This window comes from Spea bombifrons, chromosome 3, assembly GCF_027358695.1.
Source record: "Spea bombifrons isolate aSpeBom1 chromosome 3, aSpeBom1.2.pri, whole genome shotgun sequence".
In the NCBI taxonomy this organism is placed as follows: domain Eukaryota; kingdom Metazoa; phylum Chordata; class Amphibia; order Anura; family Pelobatidae; genus Spea; species Spea bombifrons.
In genome coordinates this window covers 4,806,806-4,828,986 of record NC_071089.1, presented here as the reverse complement: position 1 = coordinate 4,828,986, position 22,181 = coordinate 4,806,806, and the positions used below count along the sequence as shown (strand labels likewise).

Below are 22,181 nucleotides of genomic sequence, written 5' to 3'. Positions count from 1 at the left end.
TATTATTTTATTTATTTTATTAATTTATTAATAATTAATTTTATTAATTTATAATTTAAGTTTCTTATTTTATTACGTCTTGAAGGTCCCATACTTTGGATTGGATACATATTGACTCTTCGCGAAGTAGAGGGCTTCCGCTCTTACTCAAAATATTGGGAATTTAACATAGGCCACCATGCTTCTGACAGGCTCAATTAAGTACTGTCTTGGGGGATGTCAGAGTGGGTGGTACATAAGTGGAACAGCTTCCCAGCAGAAGTGGTAGAGGGTAATACAGTGAGGGGATTAAACACGCATGGGATAGGCATACGGCTCCTGAATCTAAGACGAGACCAACGACTGATGAAGGTTTGAGTCTTTACAGCAGGAGATACGGGCGGCTGGATGAAAATAAATCTGAGAATATTCTATTAAAACATTTAAAAAATATAATATTTAACAATTTTGGTTTTTTTGGGCCGTAGAACATTCCTAAAGAGTGTTCAATTTGGACATCAGGGGATTCTTAGAAAATAAATATAAGAATTTTTTTTTTTTTTGATTGGCATCATCATCCTTTTTGAATTTCTAAACATGTATGAAGAACGGGGGGGGGGGGTAATGAGCTCCTCAGACAGACGGAAAAGGTTTAGTGAAGAAAGATACATCCATCAGTATTAAAATCCCTCGGCAGGCGTCCAAGGTAAAATCTCCTTTGTCGGCAACGAATGTTTGATCTGCAAATTAGGATTAAGAAATAATTACGGCCACGTAGAAAATAATTTAGCGGCGCAGATTGCAAGCCGCCATATTCCTTATTAGCCATGAGCAAAAATGTCATTAAAGTGAAATGAAACGGTTTAATGATGTGTTTGCGCTTCTCTGGTAAGTTCTTGATTCGAGAAATCTTTTTTTGGGGGGAGGGGGGGATTCAGCGAAGTGGTCTATTCACTAAAAAAAAAAAGTCAAGCAGTCTGTCAAGTTAAGGGTTAAACACCTGAAGATTCACCGTTCTGCAAGTTGAATGCAAGGGTAATTAAGTAAATATAAAATCTAATTTAACAAAAATGACCCTGTGAGAGGCATGAGCCCAAAGCTTGAGTTATTTAATAATCTATTTTAGACTTTTGCATTTTACTTTTAATGAAATTTGTCAATTTCATAAATTCTTGCTGAAAAAAGGAGGGACCACCAACGAAACAATCGAAAAAGAAGCAGAGAGCTCAGAATTTGCATTTACGTTTCATTGCCTCACTCACACTCACTCCTTCTCTCTCACGCTGTCTCTCAATGTCTCCCTACCTTCTCCTTCCACCAATTCTGTGCTCCGCTTCTTGCCTTCTGACGTTTTTTCTTCGTCCGCTTCTCCCTGGTATCAGCTCCGTTAACCAGGCCTGCGGAAGCCCTTCCGCAAAAAGGGCGGAGCCTACACACACACACACAAACACCCTCTCACCTGATTGGAGGAAAGAGTGAGAGGCTGTCCTTGTGGCTCCTCCCTTTTGCAGAAGTAGGGAGAAGGTGTGCGGCAAGGCTCCACCCATTTGCAGAAGTGCTCCAGGAGGCCTGGTTAACGGAGCTGATACCAGGGAGAAGCGGACAAAGAAAGAAGAGCAAGAAGAGGCAGAGAGAAGAGGCAGCGCAGTCAGTGAGGAATGTAGGGAGAGACATTAAGAGAGAGTGTGAAAGAGTGAATGAGAGTGTCAGAGAGCATAAGTGACAGCTATTTGATAATGCAATTTGGATTTATGAAGACAATATGATTCTGGTGCAAAGTTTAAAAAAAAACATCTTATCACCATAGCAACTGATTGGAATCAATTGTTTGCTATGGTGAAAAGATCACTTTTTTATTTCAAGTTTTGCAGCAGAATCAATTTTGAAACATAACCCGCAATATTATTTGAATTAGTGGTTTAATAAAAAGATATATTTACTTTATAGAAATGAGATGAATTCATTTGATTTTGTGGTCTGCCTCAATTAAGTTTTGTGAGAATGAAATGCAGAATATTATCGACGATGTTTTACCTATTCCAAGGAAATAGCAAACATTTTTTAAACGGTTAATTACATTGAATATTAAAAGCTATATGTTATAGTAAAAAAAATCTAATATTTCAAAATGAATTTGAAATAAATAATTCTAGAGACAACTGTGATTTTTTTTTAAATATTAATTATTATTTATATTCATGCGTGTAAAATCTTATCAAAAGTTTAGATTATAATCTAATTTATTCACTAATAGCTAATCATAAAATCTATATAAAGCTGCCTAATGATCGTATTAAGGTAAAGCTTTTTTGTAGTTTTTTCATTGATTACACTAATAATAATAATAATAACCACAATAATAACGATAATAATGATAAAATAATAATAATTATATTATTACAATAATATTAATAACACTAATAATAATAATAATAATAATAACACTAATAATGATAATAATAATAATAATAATAATAATTATAATAACAATAATAATAATATAACTATAGCCATATAAAATTTGATTACCAGTATAAGAGGCATTTAAGCTTACGCAATTTTCAAAGACAGACTCCTACCTGTAAGTATGACATCATTCAGAAGTCTTTGGAGTTGTTCTGCATACATTTCTGAATTCTAGCAAATGTGCAAAAAACAGAAAAGGTTAGATTTTATTTTACACAAACCACAAATGATCAGGAAAGACTAAATTATCTCAATATATATATCTCAATATATATATATACGGCTTAGAGGAGAGAAGAGGGGGTGTGATAGAAATGTTTAAATACATAAAGGGATTCGACAAAGTACAGGAAGGGAGTTCATTTCAAAGGGAAAGACATTTTAGGACTAGATGGCCGAATTGGGCCGATCCGTTGGATAATTCGATGTTTCTCTATCACTTGATCAGAAATGATCTGTCTTTGATGAAGTTCAGTCTAATCACTGTAGATTATATAATATTTGGCTGAGCCAAACAAATCACACACATTTACATATTGCGAGATTTGTTTTAAATATGTCATCAACATGACATCATAGGTAAATAAAGGGCTGCATTGTTAACCGGTTAATTTGCATATAAGGTCGGTCACCAGTAAATAGACTGCGGTTGTAATATGTAGTATAAATATTCTATCTATCTATATACCTATATATCTATATATATCTATATATATATGTATATCACATGGATTGTCCAATCATAGTGTCACCTTATTCGCAAATCGAGCAAAAATATTTTCATAGTTGAAATCTTGATATCTTTTTAGAACAGCCTAAAAATAATTCAATTCATGAAAAATATAATTAATATACTAATCCCATTTAATTTTATAAAAAAACTCAAAATTACATTCAGCTACGAATGAAACAGCCGTATCCGCTAAGAAACTTTTTTTATTGTCTGACAGAAGGTACCGCCGCGGCATAACATTATTCAGCTTGGGTGAATCGGAATAAAAATGACAGAGAATAATTATTTTATTGTCATATTGGCAAAATAGAATTATAATGTAGGATTCCGAGCGTCTCGCAAAAGATTTGCTCCTGCATTATCAAAAATGTTTGAATTTATTGTACCTAAATTTTGTAGCCAATAAATTTTGCAAAAACGGGTTAATTTACGCTGTTTTTGAATTGTCCTGATTAGGGTCGACGCCTTTTATAGAGCCATGTCCTGGACAATCTTTGAAGGGTTACTCCCAGGGGGCGTGGTTAAGAGTGTGGTGAGGGTGTGGTCAGGGTGTGGTTTATAATTCTTTTTTTTTCATATTTTGTGTATGAGATACATAAGAACGTAAACAAAATATGTGTGAGAGAAGGGGGTGGAAATGTAACTAAAAATAGAAAGGAGAGGAGAAGAAAGAGAGAAAAAAGTGAGGGGAAAGGAGAGAATGTAAAGAAGAGAGAAATGAGAAAGGGGCGGGGTGAGTGAAAAGAAGAAAAAAAGAGAAAGAAACAAAAAGAACATTGGGAGGAGAGACAGGTAAGGTACACACAGACTCCAACACTCACACATCCACTCCCACACCAACCCAACACACAGACATACACTAGCACACACCCTGACACTCTCTCACACACACAGTCAATCAAACTAACAAATACACGCTAACACATGCCCAGGCACTGACACCAACACACAAGCATTCCCTTACACTCACACTAACAGTCACACACAGACACTCACACTAACACACACACTGTCACACACCCTAGATACCCACACTAAGTAGACTAACTAGACCTAGGACAGGAGTTCCAGGAGTGCCGGTCCTTCTGCCACGGAGCAGGGGGCTTCCAGGGCCACTCACTGCTCAAATGGATGGTTACAATGGAGCTCCGTGAGAACCCCAACCAGCCTATTAACTCTATGGGGGACTGTGCTGAGTCGGAGTAGCCTCTGTATTTTAAAAAAGTGGTATGATGTCATATCCTGGCGTCCAGAAGAAGCATGGTGGTGCAGAGGGGGCTGGTGGTGCAGAGGGGGCTGGAGGCGCAGAGGGGGCTGGTGGTGGAGCTGCCCTGGTCCTGGTCCTGGTTGCAGACTGTCAGCATTTTCAATTTCCTATTCTCTCCCTTTTTTTTTCTCCCTCGCCCTTACAAACCAGCAACTTAACAATAGGGGCCAAGATAACTTAAACGGGGAGGAATAATAATGAGGATCCTCATAGCAAGACCATAATGGACAAACCAAAACATAGTATTTTTTAATACGTGAATTTATGCTAAAAGCCGTGTTGACACTTCCGCTATAAATGAGTTATGATTAAAACTTCTGTTCACGGGAACCGCTGTGCGCACAGCTTCTGTTCCGCATTTGTGTCGGAACAATCATTTACTCCGTACCTTTCTCAGACACAAAAGCAACGTTTTGACAAGGTCATTAATCAAAGCTTCCTGATTATAGTGCTGTACGCCGGCATTACGGGACGTTTATAGCGCAGAAATACCGCTTAATAGAGTTAATACGGGAGGACTGAATATCAAATATTAGTAAATGCAATTATTTTACCTTAGGAGTTTCCAGCCTGGAACCAAAGTCACTGGAACAGAAAACGTTATTTTAATATTAAAAAAAAATACAGGGTGACCGCTTGGCATAAAATGCTATTTTAATGACTTTTATACAAACCTGCAACATTTGCAACGCAATTTAAAGGGGAAGTTCCAAGAAATTATTTTTTTTTGGGGGGGGGAATTAAGTACTGCTGTTGGACACATTAATACTTAAGAAAGGTGTGTGCTGGTTTTTATTGTTACTTAAAATGTACTATTTGTGCATAAATAGAGCTCGCCGTTGTGCAGAGCGGCCATATGCATATCTGGGAATGCTTTGGGTTTGACCCGGAGTCTCCGGGGCAAGTACTGCTTCTCTGAGTCAGTCTCCTATACTCCTGGCAACGGAGTGTCCCCTTCTACTCCCCTCCCCCATTTAAGGTGATTTGGGGTAAAAGGCGGGCTGAGGATGATGGGGCGGACCCGGCACTTTAAGGCCAGAGGCCATCTGATGCTATAAGTGTGGCTGATGGCTGAAGATGCGCAGCCGTACATTACATTTTTATACTCGCGTAGTGTGCAGCTGAACATTTCCAGCCGCATACTGCAGCACCCAATCTGCCACTGGGGCAACAGATCGGGCAAGTATGGAGCGCTTTTAGCCATTTGCCCCGTGCTCCAGATGGCTAATCCGGGCTTGTCACATGTGACTAGCTCTTAACTTAAGATCTTAACTTAGCTTGAACTTCCAATCGGAATAAGGTTGTGCGTCCCAAACAGTCCAGGCGCAACCAAAGTAAATAAATAACAATGATGTTTATTTATGATGCAATATTCTTAAAAATAAGTGGGATTTTAGCAATTAGCTAAAACATGTAACAGATTTTTTTAAAAAAACAAAAAAAACACATAAAACTCTTCCCAGCAATACATGCCAAGTATGGTTACGATTCACCTACTTTGATAAAGCTTCGTCGGAATAAGATGACGAACTTCTATCCCTTCCCTCTGATCTAGAAGAATTATATCTAGAATAATAGTAACAATACTGTTAAAAAAATAGGAATATTCTTTAAATGCCAAATTTTCAATATAAAACACGTTTCTAAAGAATGTAACTTTCTGTTCTTTTGATTTTATTAAATGTGGGGTTTCTAAGCTGTAACAACCTTATATTTTCATAATTGTATAGCACTAGAGAACCTGCTGGCTCCTTATCTCCAAGAAACGAGAATCGAGGAAAATGTAAACAGAAGAGAATCTGGCTTATTTCGAGCTAGAATCAGTGTTTTTTAACCCGAAATGACTGTTTAACAATGGCTGTATTTTCTCTCTTTTATGTGTAAAACAGTAAATCAATGTCTTAATGTAGTAAATAACACAACACCGCTACACACTCAATCGCCATTTTCCCGTTAAGTCAGGTGTGCCATGTACTTTATGGACTGAAAAGCAGTTTAGAACTTACATGGAGATATACAAATGAGGTGGGTGGAACATGACCATAAATGGGAAGGTTGGTGGGAGGAGCTATCACTAAACCATGCCTACCACTCCAGTGTCTGTTCTATCTTATAGGGAAGTCCAACCTTGATGGACAGTTAAGGCACACTTAAGCAAGCCAGCACAGGATGAACTTAGCCCAACTTATGGCACGGTCTGGTGACATGGTGGCCAAGTCAACTCAACTCAAGAGTCTTTCTCCACTTTGGTCTTTTTGGTCTGTTCGCATGTGATTAAGGTTTTGTTACACAAGAACAAGTGTCCTCTGCTGGTGTCACACCACCAACCTCTCCTACGCTTTGAAGAATTTCTTTGACTCTTCTACATGAGACATGTCGAATGGTTCAAGGCCATGTGGTCATAGGGCAAACTCTTGGGTTGCCTCTCGTTTCATAATAATAATAATATAAGATAATATATAATATTATAATAATATTAACTTACTTGGATGGTGTATCATTCACAGGATGCAATAAATTATTTTCTTCTCTAGCCTCCGATTTGGAGTTATTATATCTAAAATGTTAGTGGTAATATAAAAAAAAAAAGACAATTATTTTTTCTCTTCTGGTATATCTGAAAATGCAACAAACATGCTTTCTGTAAACATACATTCTATTTCAATGTTATCTAAATGGCATAAAAAATGATAAGCAAAATTAACATACAGGGATGTTTAGTAGCATCTATGGGTATTATTTGTTTAATTTTGACAGCCATGAATTTGACCCAATATTGATGCATCAAAAAAAAAATTGCTAAAATTGATATTGTATCCTGGAGCTCATCATGAAGGAGCAAGCATAGACCTCCTCCAGAAGTGGGCTTTTTCTGGAGCAGCTTTTTCTGGAGCAGCTGCAATTGGGCTGGGGGCTTCTAAAGGAAGCTTCCATGGGTTTAAAGAACTAGAATCCCATGGCTTTATTGATCCACGAAAAAAAAAAAGATCAGACGTGCCCCCCTCTTTTTATGAAGGTCCATGTGGTGGGTTGGTGGAGTGAATCATCTCCTGAGAATATGCTTTTGCTCTCTGAGATTGGTGTGGAAATTTGGGGCAAATCGCTAGTTTTTCCAAGTATGGCAATTGATACTAATGCTATTGATTTAATGTATCAACAAGGAATTCACATCACATGAAATATTACTCTGCAATTTCTTTGGTCTTTGTGAAGATCCTTAGGAGGAACTCTGACTCCTGCTCCTTGTGTTCTGTGAAGGGAATGATAACGTAGGTTCCTGGTGGAGCCATAAAAGATCTGGTGACTTCCCGTGTCCTCTGCAGCCCCGAGTTTATCGTTTCCAATGCTTGTTGCCGGGAATATTTCATTTGTGATCCATTCTTTACGCCCTGCATGTAGAAAGTAAAATAGACCCAGTTAGCAGGACTTGATGGCTTAGATTTTGGACTAGAACATGAATGTTTTTAGGAGACCTAAGTAAAGAAAGAATTAAGGGGCCTGGTTCTAGAGCTCGGTGAGCTACTGTAGGCTTGGACCAAGAGCCTGGCTTGCTAGAAGAGGAGGAATGTGAGCTGGATCCAAGCAACTTATTGATGCCTTCTCTTCTGTCTTTTCTATCCATGACCAACTCCAACTTGGTCTTCCCATGACCATCTCAACCACTTTTTCATCTTTCTCCCCATTTTTTTCACGCAGTTCTTTTAAATATCTGTTTGTCATCCTTGTGCAAGGGGATATATGGATCTTCTCAGTATTCTTTTTAATGTATGCACCACTGCTATATTTTCCAAATGTATTGTTGTCTTAATAGTGACCCTTATGAAAGGACACGTTGCATCTCACCTTGGATGTCACCTGAGGGGGGAGGAAAAAAAAAAACACTAATCAGTTTTTGCTATGTTACAAAAATAAAATTCAATCAAAATAGTCTTCTAGATTTACAGCTTTTTTTGATACACCGGAGTTCTATAGGGGGGTGATTTTACTATCATCGTTTTTTTTAGCTCAGTGCAGACACTAAAGATACCTATACCTTCTACTATGTGTATGTTAATAAGTTGTATTTCCTGAGAACAGGAAGTTACGATCTCCCGAGAACAGGAAGTTATGATGTCCTGAGAACAGGAAGTTACTACATCCTGAGAACAGGAAGCTATGATGTCCTGAAAACAGGAGGTCACGAGGTCCTGAAAACAGGAAGTCACGAGGTCCTGAGTAGAGGAAGTCACGAGGTCCTGAGTACAGGAAGTCACAATGGCTGCTGGATAGCAGCTTCAATGTTTTATCTCATACAATATGCAATACATATAACCTTAGAACAAAAAATCTTACAAATCGACACTTTCGTCTCCCGCTAGCTGCAAATGTTGGCTGCTATTACCACCCCTGCATATGCAAGACAAAAATACACCATTTTCTGAAATTACTTGTTTTCTGTCCAAAAATGTAACCTTTTACCTTGCAGAACAAGAAGCCAATGGGTAGCCACGCGGGCCTAAACCTGCGCTCATTGCTTAGGCTTTGCATTAACGCCACTGTTACATTGTAACACAGTTTTCCTCCTTGTGTTTCCTCCACGGTAATAACATACTGTGGGTTCTTCCAGATGTCATCTATAACATAATAGAAGGAAAGATATATACAATAAGATAATATCTGCAAATTGCTTATTCTGTGCCCCCCCCCAAAAAAAAAAGTGGTTAGAAAGGAGACAAGAACTACTGGAGAATAAAGGGTAATAGGGGAGGACGTTAAAAAAAGATGGCCCCTTAAACAGGGGGGAGATCATAATGTAGTGACAATGTAACAATGTCCATATGCAATGTATCAATTTTTCTTCAATAAAAAGAAAAAAATACCACAAACAACTTGAAAAGGAACAAATAAAAATATTTTTATTTGTCACATGTTGGGTATTATGACATGTTGGAAGACATGTTTAATACCCCGGCCATGGCATTCATTAGGCTCTAAAAACACGATGCACGCTCCCTGAACATCTTAAAATTAAAGCATGTGGTCACTTAACCGTGAAACATTTTCTGACACCCAAAGACACTAAAAGATGAGGTGTTTTTTTTAACGTTTATATTTGGTCAGTTAATGAGCACTTAAGAGTCTCTAAGGAAAACATTAAATAAATAGTAGTCAGAAATTCTGTGATACTGAAAACCCCCACTATTATCTACAGATTGTATAAAATCATTTATTATAATCTAAAATATAAGCTAAGATTCCATTTTGGAGTTGGCCAGAAAGAAGACTTTAGAACCCACAAAGAACCAAAGGAGAAAATACTGTATGAAAAAATATTCTAGTCCAAAGTTTGTCTTATCTCCAGAGCAGAAATGTTCCTGCTAGGTGGACCATACCATTGGTTGGTGAGAAGACCTCTTTAAAACTCCCCACCAGAGAATCTTACGCACGGATTAAACACATAAAGCAGAACATTTTAAGGATTAAGAATGTGTTTATAACCCAAATTACACTGTACATCTTGACAATTTCAATAAAAATATGAATATACTATATTATGTCCAAGACCAGATTAAGAAGTTCGGGTCCTGGATCAATTAAGCACATGAAGGGTCCCTTTTCTTATCTAACAAGCTCTTTTTCTCCCTTTTCTGCCTCCTGCTCTCTCTTTTTTTCCTTCTACTCTTTCTTTCCTCTTTGGAAATTCCTTACGCCCGTCTCTTTTCCTCTTCACTTCCTGACATCTTTTCCTCACTCTATGTTTTTTACCTTTCTTCTCTTATCTTGCTTGCCTGTCCTTTACATTTTGTATCTTCTTTCTAATTTATAGTGTGCCCCCCCACACACGTATACACACACGTATACACACACACACACACACGTATACACACACACACGTATACACACACGTATACACACACATACACACACACACACACACACGTATACACACATAAATACATGCTTGCTTAGAGCAAATGCTCCTTGTGCTCCACCGTTAATCCTTCCCCATTTATATTCCTCTTTCCTCACTTTAGAATTCAGAATGGCGTAAAACAAATAATGTATGACGTTACCTGCATTTTTCGATCCCCCGGCGGTGCTCCCTTTCACCCACTGGTTGAAATAAGAGCAGGCTTTCCAAACACACTGGGGGTTGTCAAAGTCCATGTAAGATGGAGTATGGTTACAGATGCTTACGCGGTTGAAATTCTTCAAAAAATCTTTGCAAGACATCCTATTAAAATGAAATATGAAGAGGTTGTGAGATTCTCAGACCGCAAGGAAATAAAACATAAAAAAAAAATACAAGGCTCTTCTTATCAACAATAAAATAAAATTCATATTAAAACATTCAAAGTGGGCTCCTGATGTACAATATATCACTTCCAAACTAAACAGAACTTGGGCAAAGGTATCAAGGTACCCATAGGCACAACTACTTAAATCATTCAGTCCCCCTCTGAAAGAATATACATTAAAAACATACGTAAGTGGTGTTAGTAGAACTTGGGACAGATTATACTCAACACCCATATTTATTATTTTATTAATGTCTAAAAATGTGGCATTAACAGCAGACAAATATTCTTTAAAATGCTGCAAAAAAATAATAATAATCTCACCAAAATTCTCCATCATTTCTCTGAACGTTCAATTTATTTCGGATTTCTGGTTGTATCCCCTCCCACTGCGGGGATCTGCAAAATATTAAGGTGTAAACTTTTTTTTTTCTTACAGTAAGAGCAGTAAAGATGTGCAATCCACACATGTCATCAGATCCAACTAGATGCCTTTATATAAGGGCTGGAGAGTATATAATATATAATATGAGGAATATACAGGATATAACGGGTTATAAGGACGGGATTAGTTATACGGCCGGAGAGTATATAATATATAATATGAGGAATATACAGGGATATAACGGGTTATAAGGACGGGATTAGTTATACGGGGGAGAGTATATAATATATAATATGAGGAATATACAGGGATATAACGGGTTATAAGGACGGGATTAGTTATACGGGGGAGAGTATATAATATATAATATGAGGAATATACAGGGATATAACGGGTTATAAGGACGGGATTAGTTATACAGCCGGAGAGTATATAATATATAATATGAGGAATATACAGGATATAACGGGTTATAAGGACGGGATTAGTTATACGCCGGAGAGTATATAATATATAATATGAGGAATATACAGGGGTATAACGGGTTATAAGGACGGGATTAGTTATACGGGGGGGGGGAGTATATAATATATAATATGAGGAATATACAGGGATATAACGGGTTATAAGGAGGGGATTAGTTATACGGCCGGAGAGTATATAATATATAATAGGAGGAATATACAGGGGTATAACGGGTTATAAGGACGGGATTAGTTATACGGGGGGGGGGGAGTATATAATATATAATATGAGGAATATACAGGATATAACGGGTTATAAGGACGGGATTAGTTATACGCCGGAGAGTATATAATATATAATATGAGGAATATACAGGGGTATAACGGGTTATAAGGACGGGATTAGTTATACGGGGGGAGAGTATATAATATATAATATGAGGAATATACAGGATATAACGGGTTATAAGGAGGGGATTAGTTATACGGCCGGAGAGTATATAATATATAATAGGAGGAATATACAGGGGTATAACGGGTTATAAGGACGGGATTAGTTATACGGGGGGAGAGTATATAATATATAATATGAGGAATATACAGGGATATAACGGGTTATAAGGAGGGGATTAGTTATACGGCCGGAGAGTATATAATATATAATAGGAGGAATATACAGGATATAACGGGTTATAAGGACGGGATTAGTTATACGGGGGGGGGGAGTATATAATATATAATATGAGGAATATACAGGATATAACGGGTTATAAGGACGGGATTAGTTATACGGGGGGGGAGAGTATATAATATATAATATGAGGAATATACAGGGATATAACGGGTTATAAGGACGGGATTAGTTATATGGCCAGAGAGTATATAATATATAATATGAGGAATATACAGGGATATAACGGGTTATAAGGACGGGATTAGTTATACGGCCGGAGAGTATATAATATATAATAGGAGGAATATACAGGATATAACGGGTTATAAGGACGGGATTAGTTATACGGGGGAGAGTATATAATATATAATATGAGGAATATACAGGATATAACGGGTTATAAGGACGGGATTAGTTATACGTCTGTGCCGTATTTCATAGACAGCATTTGCTTCTCTTTCAAAAACAAGGAAATTTCTAAGTGACCTCAAACTTTTGACTATTATGTTACTATGTTAATGACAGAAGATTCGCTGCCTACCCATCGCTCCAGTTCCCGTTCCATTCACCCTGACCCCACGGGTTCCAGATGCGAACGAGATCTTCCGTTCTTCCGTTGTAATCAACCTGCATGACACAAATCCTTAAAACCCCATATCATGCATGGTAGTTTTCACATCCATTTAATTACACTATTAACATATTTATGACATCTTCACTGAGCCTACATGCTGACCCTGAGACTCTAGAAGTATTATCCCTTTAGTTGCTCATTGTGAAGATTCTATGTAGCAAGTTGCCGAATGTGTTACCCAAACGGCTCTAATACCGGTCCTCATGGAAACCTTGACTTGTCATTATTTAAAGATACAATTTATTGGGTCACCTGTATTCAAGCAGGGGTATCATCCATGCAATACTGGGGGCAAAAGCTCCAACTGGGAGTCTTCTATAATAAATGTATATTTTTATGTAGTATTGTTTAATTGTAAAGATGTGGCAATAATCCCCTCTAGGGCTGTTGTGTAACGCATCATGTAATACCGTCTTAAAACGTAATGTAATAAAAGTGTCTTTTAGAAGATGTGGAAAGGTTTTTCAGTTGCCAAAAAAATTATTGTGTCTCACTTTTCCAACAGAATGAAAAAAAAAAAAAAAAAAAAACGCAGGTTCCTGCCAGCCAAATTATATTTAAAAAAATCCATTGTTCCTATTTGAATAGTTTCATTGTTTAGTAATAAATGTGTTCTGCCAACCAGTGAGCCAATTAAAGGGACCCTATCACAGTATTTATATTTACTACGAGACTATGTATACGAATGTATAATAATAATAATAATAATAATAAGCTAACAAAGTATTTTTATTGTGAAATATATAATGTAGCTGTATCTGTATACATGTAAATATTATTATTGTTATTATTATTAATGATAATAATAATGTAGAAAAATATTATATCATATATAATATTTTAGTGAAATATTCTTTAAGCAATATTTTTTATTATAAAATGGATAATGTAGCTTTAATTGTACGTATGTAAATAAATAGAATAGTAATAATAATAATAATAATAGAAAAATATTACATTATATAACATATAATATTTTGGAAAACATTCTTTGAACACGATTCTTCACCTGTATATAATATAATTACATAGGATAACAAAGTGTTTTATTGTATAAAGTGTATAATGCAACTGTACATGTATCTAATAATAATAATAACAATAATAATTATTATATAATGATATTATATATAATATTATATTTATAAAAATAAATATAACTTCTTCATTATCACCTGCGTGGCGTCAGTCACTGTGTATGCGTGACCTTGAACAAGACCATTTAATAATTCCGCATTTCCAGATTGTAGCTAAAAAAGAAAAACATGATTAAAAATAGGACTCAGAAGTATGTAGGGAATACACTCAGATATCACACGAGCTCCGACTCATACCTCTGAGCTCTTTAAAATACAGGAGCTACTTCGTGTTCAGGCTTCGTCCACTATACATACCGCGTAGATCATGACATCATCATTCAGAAATGAAATATAGATTTTTACAGGAAGTAAATCATTTATATTTTTGGCTGCTTTATTAAAGGGCATTTGAATGTCCCTGACAGCCTCACAAAAAGGGGTTCTTCTTAGGGAGAAGCTGCAGCCTGCGCCTCCTCTGTGGTCTGCTGATTCTCACCACTGATTGGCTCTTTGACGCAGCCAATCAGTGGCTGAAAAGCACTGCCATTGAAATTAATGGGAACACTTCTGGTGGGGACAGAATATAGGTGGGGGCAGGGAAAGGGGCATATTATATTAATTTAAAGGGACCTCTTATTATGCATTAAAGTGCACGTGATGGGTGGCGTGTCCCTTTAATATCAAGCTCGCGCACATCTGTAAATGTATTTGTGAATGTTACAATGTATCCTTTCATAGGTTAAGAAAATGATATATATATATATTTACACGGCACCAACACTTACATCCCCTGGAGTTGTGCAACCCATCAGAGAACCGGATCTAGCAGCCGCAATGACAATGTCACGCAAATCCACCGGGGGCTTGCTTAAAATAAATTCCATTTGCACTCCTCCCGTTAGGTCGACCAAAGCTTCCGAAATAAATCCCCAGTGCAAATTCTGATAAGATCCTCGGAGTCTAATATAAAGAAAGTCGTTATTAAAATAAAGCATGAGTAGAACAGCCTCCCAGCAGAAGTGGTAGAGGGTAATACAGCGAGGGTATTAAACATGCGCGGGATAGACATACGGCTCCTGAATCTAAGACGAGACCAACGACTGATTAAGGTTTGAGTCTTTACAGCAGGAGAAATGGGCGACTAGATGGGGGCCGGATGGGGCCGATCTTCAGGCAGAATCTAGGTTTCTAAGACTAGCTCTGGATCCAGGGTAGTCCAATAGAGGTTTACACTTTAAACATTCATGAGTTTTTTTTATTTTTTTTAGATATATTTGTAAAGATTGGGCGTAAAGCAGGTAATATTATATATAATTCAGTTATTACTTGGCGTATGCCTTCTCCAGCAGGGACGGCCAGAATTCATTGTTGCTACGAGGCTGGACGGACAGGTATCTTCCATTGAGGGTTGGAAGCCGGTCGTCCACCACCACATCCACCCATTCTCCAAACTGCCAGAACTGCAAAAAAGAGGGCGGAAACCGAGTATTTACAAAAAATATATATTTTCCCAGAAATTCACCCTTTGGGAGACAGCATTCAGCCCGGGGGGGGGGGCATATCCAGCCATGGCCTTATAATAAACCATCTGGCAGCCAACATGCACATTTACACAAAGGAGATCCATAGAGATCCCATAGAAGGGAGCACAGAAAGGATCCAGTCAGGATGTTAATGCTGCACAGTGTCAGCGTTATGTTAGACACCCTCATGGTTGTATGTAAAAATGCAGGCGAATGACAGATAAATAAGTAGTGGCCCAAAATGTTTAAATCGGAAACCTTGATCAAAGGAGCATTACAGAGAAATATTAATATTTATTTATTTTATAGCTAATTAAGCAAAATCCTGGGCAGTAAAGTCATGCGGGGTCATTCTTAGCATTCATTACATCACTTTGTAAACACTCCTTTCAAGGTCGGTGTTTAAACCGAACCTGTGGCCGCTTGCGCATGTTTATAAAACGGCCACGGACTTGGCTTCGTTCACTTTGACGTTATTTGAGAAGACTTAAAGCGCGTAATTCCCGGGGTAAATACGGATTATTTTACGACATTGTTCAAAAGAATAAAGAAATTCAAATAAAAATAGAAATTCAATTTTTTACAATAAATAAAATAAACAAAAGTGTATTGTCCATTTATTTAATAATAAAACAATACAAACATATTATCTATGGTAGAGGAGCAAGAATGGATTCAAAATGACTTTTCTTGCCCAGTAAGCTTACACTTTTATAGCAGGATAGTATGAAAAAGTGTTCACCTTTTCTTAGGATATCTACAATGTTTACATGAAAACAACATTTTGTATCATTATAAGGGTATTCATTAATTGGTCCATTTATTTAAAATGAGTTCATGTTGCCAACCCTCAATAAAGTATCTGATGTTTAAAAGCTCTGGCTATACACTGGCCCTTTTGGGTTTAAAGGAGCCAGTTTGGATTGGCATAAAGATTACTATATATATATACACTACTGATAAGAAGTATTTCATTAAAACCAAGGACATTTCTGGCTGTAACATAATTGCACAAGGGTTTTCTAACCATCAATTATCCTTTTAAACTTAAACTTGGATCAGCGAACACAACGTGCCATTGGAACACAGGAGTGATGGGAGTGATAAAGGGCCATTGGAACACAGGAGTGATGGGAGTGATAAAGGGCCATTGGAACACAGGAGTAATGGGAGTGATAAAGAGCCATTGGAACACAGGAGTGATGGGAGTGATAAAGGACCATTGGAACACAGGAGTGATGGGAGTGATAAAGGGCCACTGGAACACAGGAGTGATGGGAGTGATAAAGAGCCATTGGAACACAGGAGTGATGGGAGTGATAAAGGACCATTGGAACACAGGAGTGATGGGAGTGATAAAGGGCCATTGGAACACAGGAGTGATGGGAGTGATAAAGGGCCATTGGAACACAGGAGTGATGGGAGTGATAAAGGACCATTGTATGCTTATATAGAGATTCCATTAAACATTAACCCCATCTGCGCTGGATTTTTTGATCCATTTCATGTTATTTTAATGGAAAAGAATCAGATTTTCTTAAAAAAAAAAACTAGAAAACTTTAAATGGTTATATATACTGTATAAATTATACTTTGTACTATAATTAAAAATGTATTGAACTTATACCCGAAAATGGAAAATTCCTGCGTATTTGTATGTAAAGTCTTGATCTTTGGGAACAACATTTTCCAGGAATTTTCTGTGCAGCGTCAGCCCACCAACAGCAGCGAGGACCCAGCAGTCACCTTCAAGGAAGCAGCCAAAAATAGTGTTTTATATTCAATATGAAAAATAACTATCTTACAACCATCAAATCAATCAAAAACCGAGGAGACCTCCGAGCTCCCGGAAGTTTATGTGATTCTCTATCTTTATTGTTGGCCCTTTGACAAGATTAACCCCTTAAGGACAATGGGCGGTCCCTAAACCCATTGAAAACAATGCGTTTTCAGCCCGTACATGTACGGGCTTTGTCATTAAGGGGTTAAGGTTTTCTTCACACCACGGCTAGAGATTCCTGATACTATTTCCTTGGGTTGTTATCGTGTAATTTTTTTGGTCTTACCTATTTCGCCTTGGACGATATCAAAAATGCTAGCCCCGTCCACCAAGAAACGAGGGTCTCTGTCAATTTCCTAAAAAAAAAAATAAAGACGAAAATATAAAAATAATTCAATTCAGTCATTCAGGGTCGAAATTAGAGCATTATATCAGATCGTGGGATCGAACAGCAAAAATGTCACTAATTACAAGAATATCCATTAAGTTTAACAAGAGGCCTGGTTTTGTTTGAATTTGTTATATGTTACTGAATAAAGGGTTTGTAATTCTTTGAAAGCCCCTTTGGGTTTTTGGCTGAAACCCAACATCTCGCTAGACCTGGAGGCTCACATACCGAGCTGGAAGTCCATCTACGCCTCGGACCCTCTAGTTTCAGATTCTGGTCTCTGGTTGTAACGTTTCTCCTCCTTTAAAATAAATTCTCTCCTGTACTTTGTTGCATCCCTTGTAGTATTTAATTGTTTGTTTCACATCCCCCCCTCTCTTCTCTCCCATCCCCTCTCTCTTTCTTCTCTCCCATTGCCCCTCTCTCTCCCATTCCCTCTCTCTCTCTTCTCTCCCACCCCCTCTCTATCTTCTCTCCCATCCCCTCTCTCTCATCCCCCTCTCTTCTCTCTTATCCCCCTCTCTATCTCTCTCTTCTCTCTCATACCCTCTCTCTCTCTTCTCTCCCATCCCCTCCTTCTCTCTTCTCTCCCATCCCCTCCTTCTCCCCCATCCCTGCCCTCTCTCTTCTCTCCCATCCTCTCTCTCTTCTCTCCCATCCCCCCTCTTCTCTCCCATCCTCTCTCTCTATCCTCTCTCCCATCCCCCCCCCTCTCTCTCCTCTCCCATCCCCTCTCTCTCTCTCTTCTCTCCCATCCCCTTTCTCTCTGCTCTCCCATCCCCTCTCTCTCTTCTTTCCGCTATAGAGCAGTCTCCAGTGTGGGATGCAAGATCTCTCTGTAGATCTATTGTGCCTCACAGCTTTACATACATGTCATCTGTAATGCATTAAATATGTATGTTGGTGATATACTATATATGTTTTATATAAACCTAGATGTATATACATGTTACAGTTATCAGAGTTGGACGCAACTCTATAAAACGTAAATGTTTATAAGCTGCTCCTTTCAACAGCTTTTTTGCATCCCTTCCTTACAAGACACTGCAGTTCTTTCCAAGTACAATCCAAAAAACCTTGCTTTGCAATAAATACAAATATTGACATCGCATCGCCTGACGCTCGTCTTGCTTTCATGTTTCTTACTTCTCCAAAGATCGATTATCCGGGCTGAAATTTCTGCTTTGTTTTAAAAATCACAAGGAAGACCAAAATCTCCCGTCCAAACTTTACAACTTTCTCTTTAAAGATACTTGACATCGCGCATGCGAAAAATAATTAAAATTAAGACGGCGTTAACCAATCCCTAGGGGAGAGCCCCGGGGTGACTCTTTTATAGAGAGAGAGAGAGAGACTGTGCATTAGGATCCTACTTCTTTTTTATGACACATTAGGTCTTTGGTTAGGCTTCTACTAAAATGATAATAAATCCTTAAAGACATAATGCTGCCTGACTGCCGTTTATTTAATTTATATATATATATTTTTTTATCTGTTAGTCTCAAATGAGACGGGAATATTACAAAGGCAAATGACTTGTCTGAGATCTTTCATAATCACCCACGGTACAAAATAAACGACAAATTATTCCTTTAAACATGTTTTGTCTGATTTGTTATCTTGAACAATGAAAATTAGCATTATCTTATAAACAGACGGAAATCAATGAAAATGCATAGCTTTACCCAACACAACAGAACCGAAATCACAACTGATAGCAAATTTAGAACGGAGTAAATGATTTGCTAAATAACCAAAAACGATGATTATTTTTTTTATGTCTGAGATCGTATTTTTGTTTTTTTTTTTTCAATTTACGAGCTACGGAAATCCAATGTATTTTATCATCTTTACTTTTATGTCACGTAATATTACATCCGTATTCGTGTCATGGTTAGTAATCTGCAGTTCTGTACATTAAATAAGCGTATGTATGATATTTACTGATCAAAGTAAATTATATTTATGTGTATACAACAGGGGCAGCCATCATAACTTCTTGTTCTCAGGATCTGCATGATTATTTCTCCCCATTAAGATATTTCTTCCCTATTGTTAAGTTGCTAATTGTGGGGTTTGGACGGATTAAAATTCGGGATAGACGCTGCTTTCCTCCAGAACACAACTCACCCCAAACTGATGCCTTGGCTTCCTATAAAATAGAGCATCACCTTCATAAACCTCCTTCTTACCATTAAGACTCCTCAACTCTCACGCCATCCTATATACCATCTCAGATATTCCATCATATGCTTACACACCCTTGTCTATTTCCTTAGTGTATAGTGTACTGTGTACTGGTGTTAGAGTGAGTGTATGCGTTTGTGTAAGTGTATGGCGTATGAGCATATAATGTTAGTATGAGTGTGTGTTACTATATGGCATTAGAGTGTGCATGTGCTAGTATATAGTGTTAATGTGCGAGTTAATGCTGTTAGCGTGTGTGTGTTACTGTATGGTGTTAGAGTGTGCGTGTTTGTGTATGGTGTTAGCATGAGTGTGTGTGTTAGTATTTGTTGTTAGCTTGTGTGTATATGTCAATGTATGGTGGCAGTGTGAGTATGTGTCGGCATATGGTGTTAGGGTTGTCAGTGATGAGCTTAGGGTTAGCGTGTGTGGTGGGAGATAGCGTGTGTATGAATGTGTAAATGTATACTGTTAGGGTGAATGGGTAAGCAAGTTTGCCTTTTAATATATGCATGCATAGGCACCCCGGTACTACTAACCCTAGGCTCACCCCTGTTCATACCTAGGGTGGACTTAGTTCTTTTTTCAATGTTACAAACTATGTAACTATGTAACTATTGTACCTCATTCAAAATGTCCCTAGGCCTTTCGATTATACTGTGAACTTGACAGCGTCAATAAATATACCTACATAGTGGTGCCCCTCTCAGCCACAGACCCCAGTTTCCATTAAGTAAATTCTTAAAACTAAATACCCGCGATGCAATTAATGTGATAGACAAGCAACAATAACTCATTATAGATGGTTCCGATAAATACATTTTGGTGAATGCGGCGGTAGCTACCATTTCCCTTTAAATAGAATATTCTGCATCTTCTTCATGTGTCTTTGATTTGCTGATGAGTGTTCATCAGGCGCTCATTCACACCTTGCGATTATCTCATTTGGAAGTGTTAGACGCCGCTTTTAAGCGATCATTGAACCGCACCGGGCAACTTCTTCTGGCAATGAACAATTGTTCTGTTAAAGCAGCTTCTCCTGATTAGGTTGCGCTTCAATGATTCCGGATCTTTCTGCTATAAATAACTTTTTTAACTCTATCCCAGCAATTTAGTCCTTTACGGTCCTCTATGCTACACCGAGTTCCTTCCTTGTAGGCAAAGCATTCAAATTCAAGCGACTCACATTATTAAAATACACATTTATGGAAGAAATACATATTATTCGTATCTATTTTTTTTTTATAATTTCTGATTTACGAATACAAGAGAAATTGCCTTTGTGGTTTGAGATACTTTTTAATTAGTCAACACGACCATAGAAGAGCATATAGAGGTCCCTCTTTGTAACTTAAACCCCTTCTTTCTTCCCCTGATGTGCCTCTTTTCTAGAAGCGTAGAATGTTTTGTGGGGATGAGGGTATCACAGGGTCCTTCAAGCCTTTGCAATGAGTTTGCAAGACATTTCCCCTCAAAGGGTTAAATCTAGAATACACTTTTGTATTTTTTTTTTTTTTCTGAAATAAAATTTGTTGTTTTTCGCTCTTTCACTCATTTCCTACAACTGTCTCCCTTTCTCAGATTCCCCTCTCTTTCTCCGCTCCTCGGTCTGCATTCTCCTCTCCACTTCAGAGTAGACAACGCGGGGACAATCTCTCCCCCCGAAGCGGAGCGATAGAGCAGGTGGAACGGAGAAGGAGAGACACGGAAGCTGTTGCTGGAGAAGGTAGCGAGAGAACGGGAGAGAGAGGAAGGAGGAAAAAAACCAAAAAATTTCATTGGTTTTGTTGGGGGTTCCCCTTCCATTTTCAGACATTCACAGAAACGAACAAATGTAACAAATTTTGATACAATGAAACATTCATTTTATTATTTTAGTATGAATTGTTTTGTATAGCATCATCATATTCCGTAGCGCTGTACAACGGGTAGGCAGGACAGAACAAGTAATATGTAACATAACAATTTGACTTACAGAAACAGCAGGTGAGGAGGGCCCGGGTCACAGGAGCTGACAATCTATCTATCTATCTAGTTAGATACTGACATTGTTTATTATGCTGTAAACTTCACAGCGCCAATCTTAAAATGTGTTTTCACTCAAAGGGTTAAATCGAGAACACCCTTTTGTTTTTCATTAGGAGTACAATCCACTTTAAAATAAATTAACCATTTCACACACTATTGCCTCCATCCCGAAGCCTTTATAAACCGTAACGACAATAAAAAAATAATTCACTGATTCATGCTTAAAAACACACACAAAATTGGAATGTGTAGCTCATTTTACAATGCATTAATTCTCCTCATCTACTCTCGGAATGCACATTAGGGACTGCGTTCCT

General features: G+C 37.7%; 1 protein-coding gene across 1 annotated transcript in view; it reads right to left on the bottom strand.

Annotated features, from left to right (window-relative positions):
* LOC128483054 (calpain-13-like) overlaps window positions 1-22,181 on the bottom strand; it is a 40,310-nt gene that overhangs the window by 4,649 nt on the left and 13,480 nt on the right. The window contains exons 5-21 of the mRNA XM_053459091.1: window positions 17,548-17,617; window positions 17,109-17,227; window positions 15,285-15,418; window positions 14,744-14,918; window positions 14,055-14,129; window positions 12,787-12,872; window positions 11,048-11,122; window positions 10,499-10,659; window positions 8,904-9,058; window positions 8,289-8,300; window positions 7,632-7,834; window positions 6,931-7,002; window positions 5,943-6,011; window positions 5,000-5,030; window positions 3,198-3,260; window positions 2,559-2,616; window positions 649-719 (exon numbers count right to left, since the gene is read on the bottom strand). Coding sequence (XP_053315066.1) covers window positions 649-719; window positions 2,559-2,616; window positions 3,198-3,260; window positions 5,000-5,030; window positions 5,943-6,011; window positions 6,931-7,002; window positions 7,632-7,834; window positions 8,289-8,300; window positions 8,904-9,058; window positions 10,499-10,659; window positions 11,048-11,122; window positions 12,787-12,872; window positions 14,055-14,129; window positions 14,744-14,918; window positions 15,285-15,418; window positions 17,109-17,227; window positions 17,548-17,617 — 1,629 coding nt within the window. The remainder of the gene's footprint in view (window positions 1-648; window positions 720-2,558; window positions 2,617-3,197; window positions 3,261-4,999; window positions 5,031-5,942; window positions 6,012-6,930; window positions 7,003-7,631; window positions 7,835-8,288; window positions 8,301-8,903; window positions 9,059-10,498; window positions 10,660-11,047; window positions 11,123-12,786; window positions 12,873-14,054; window positions 14,130-14,743; window positions 14,919-15,284; window positions 15,419-17,108; window positions 17,228-17,547; window positions 17,618-22,181) is intronic.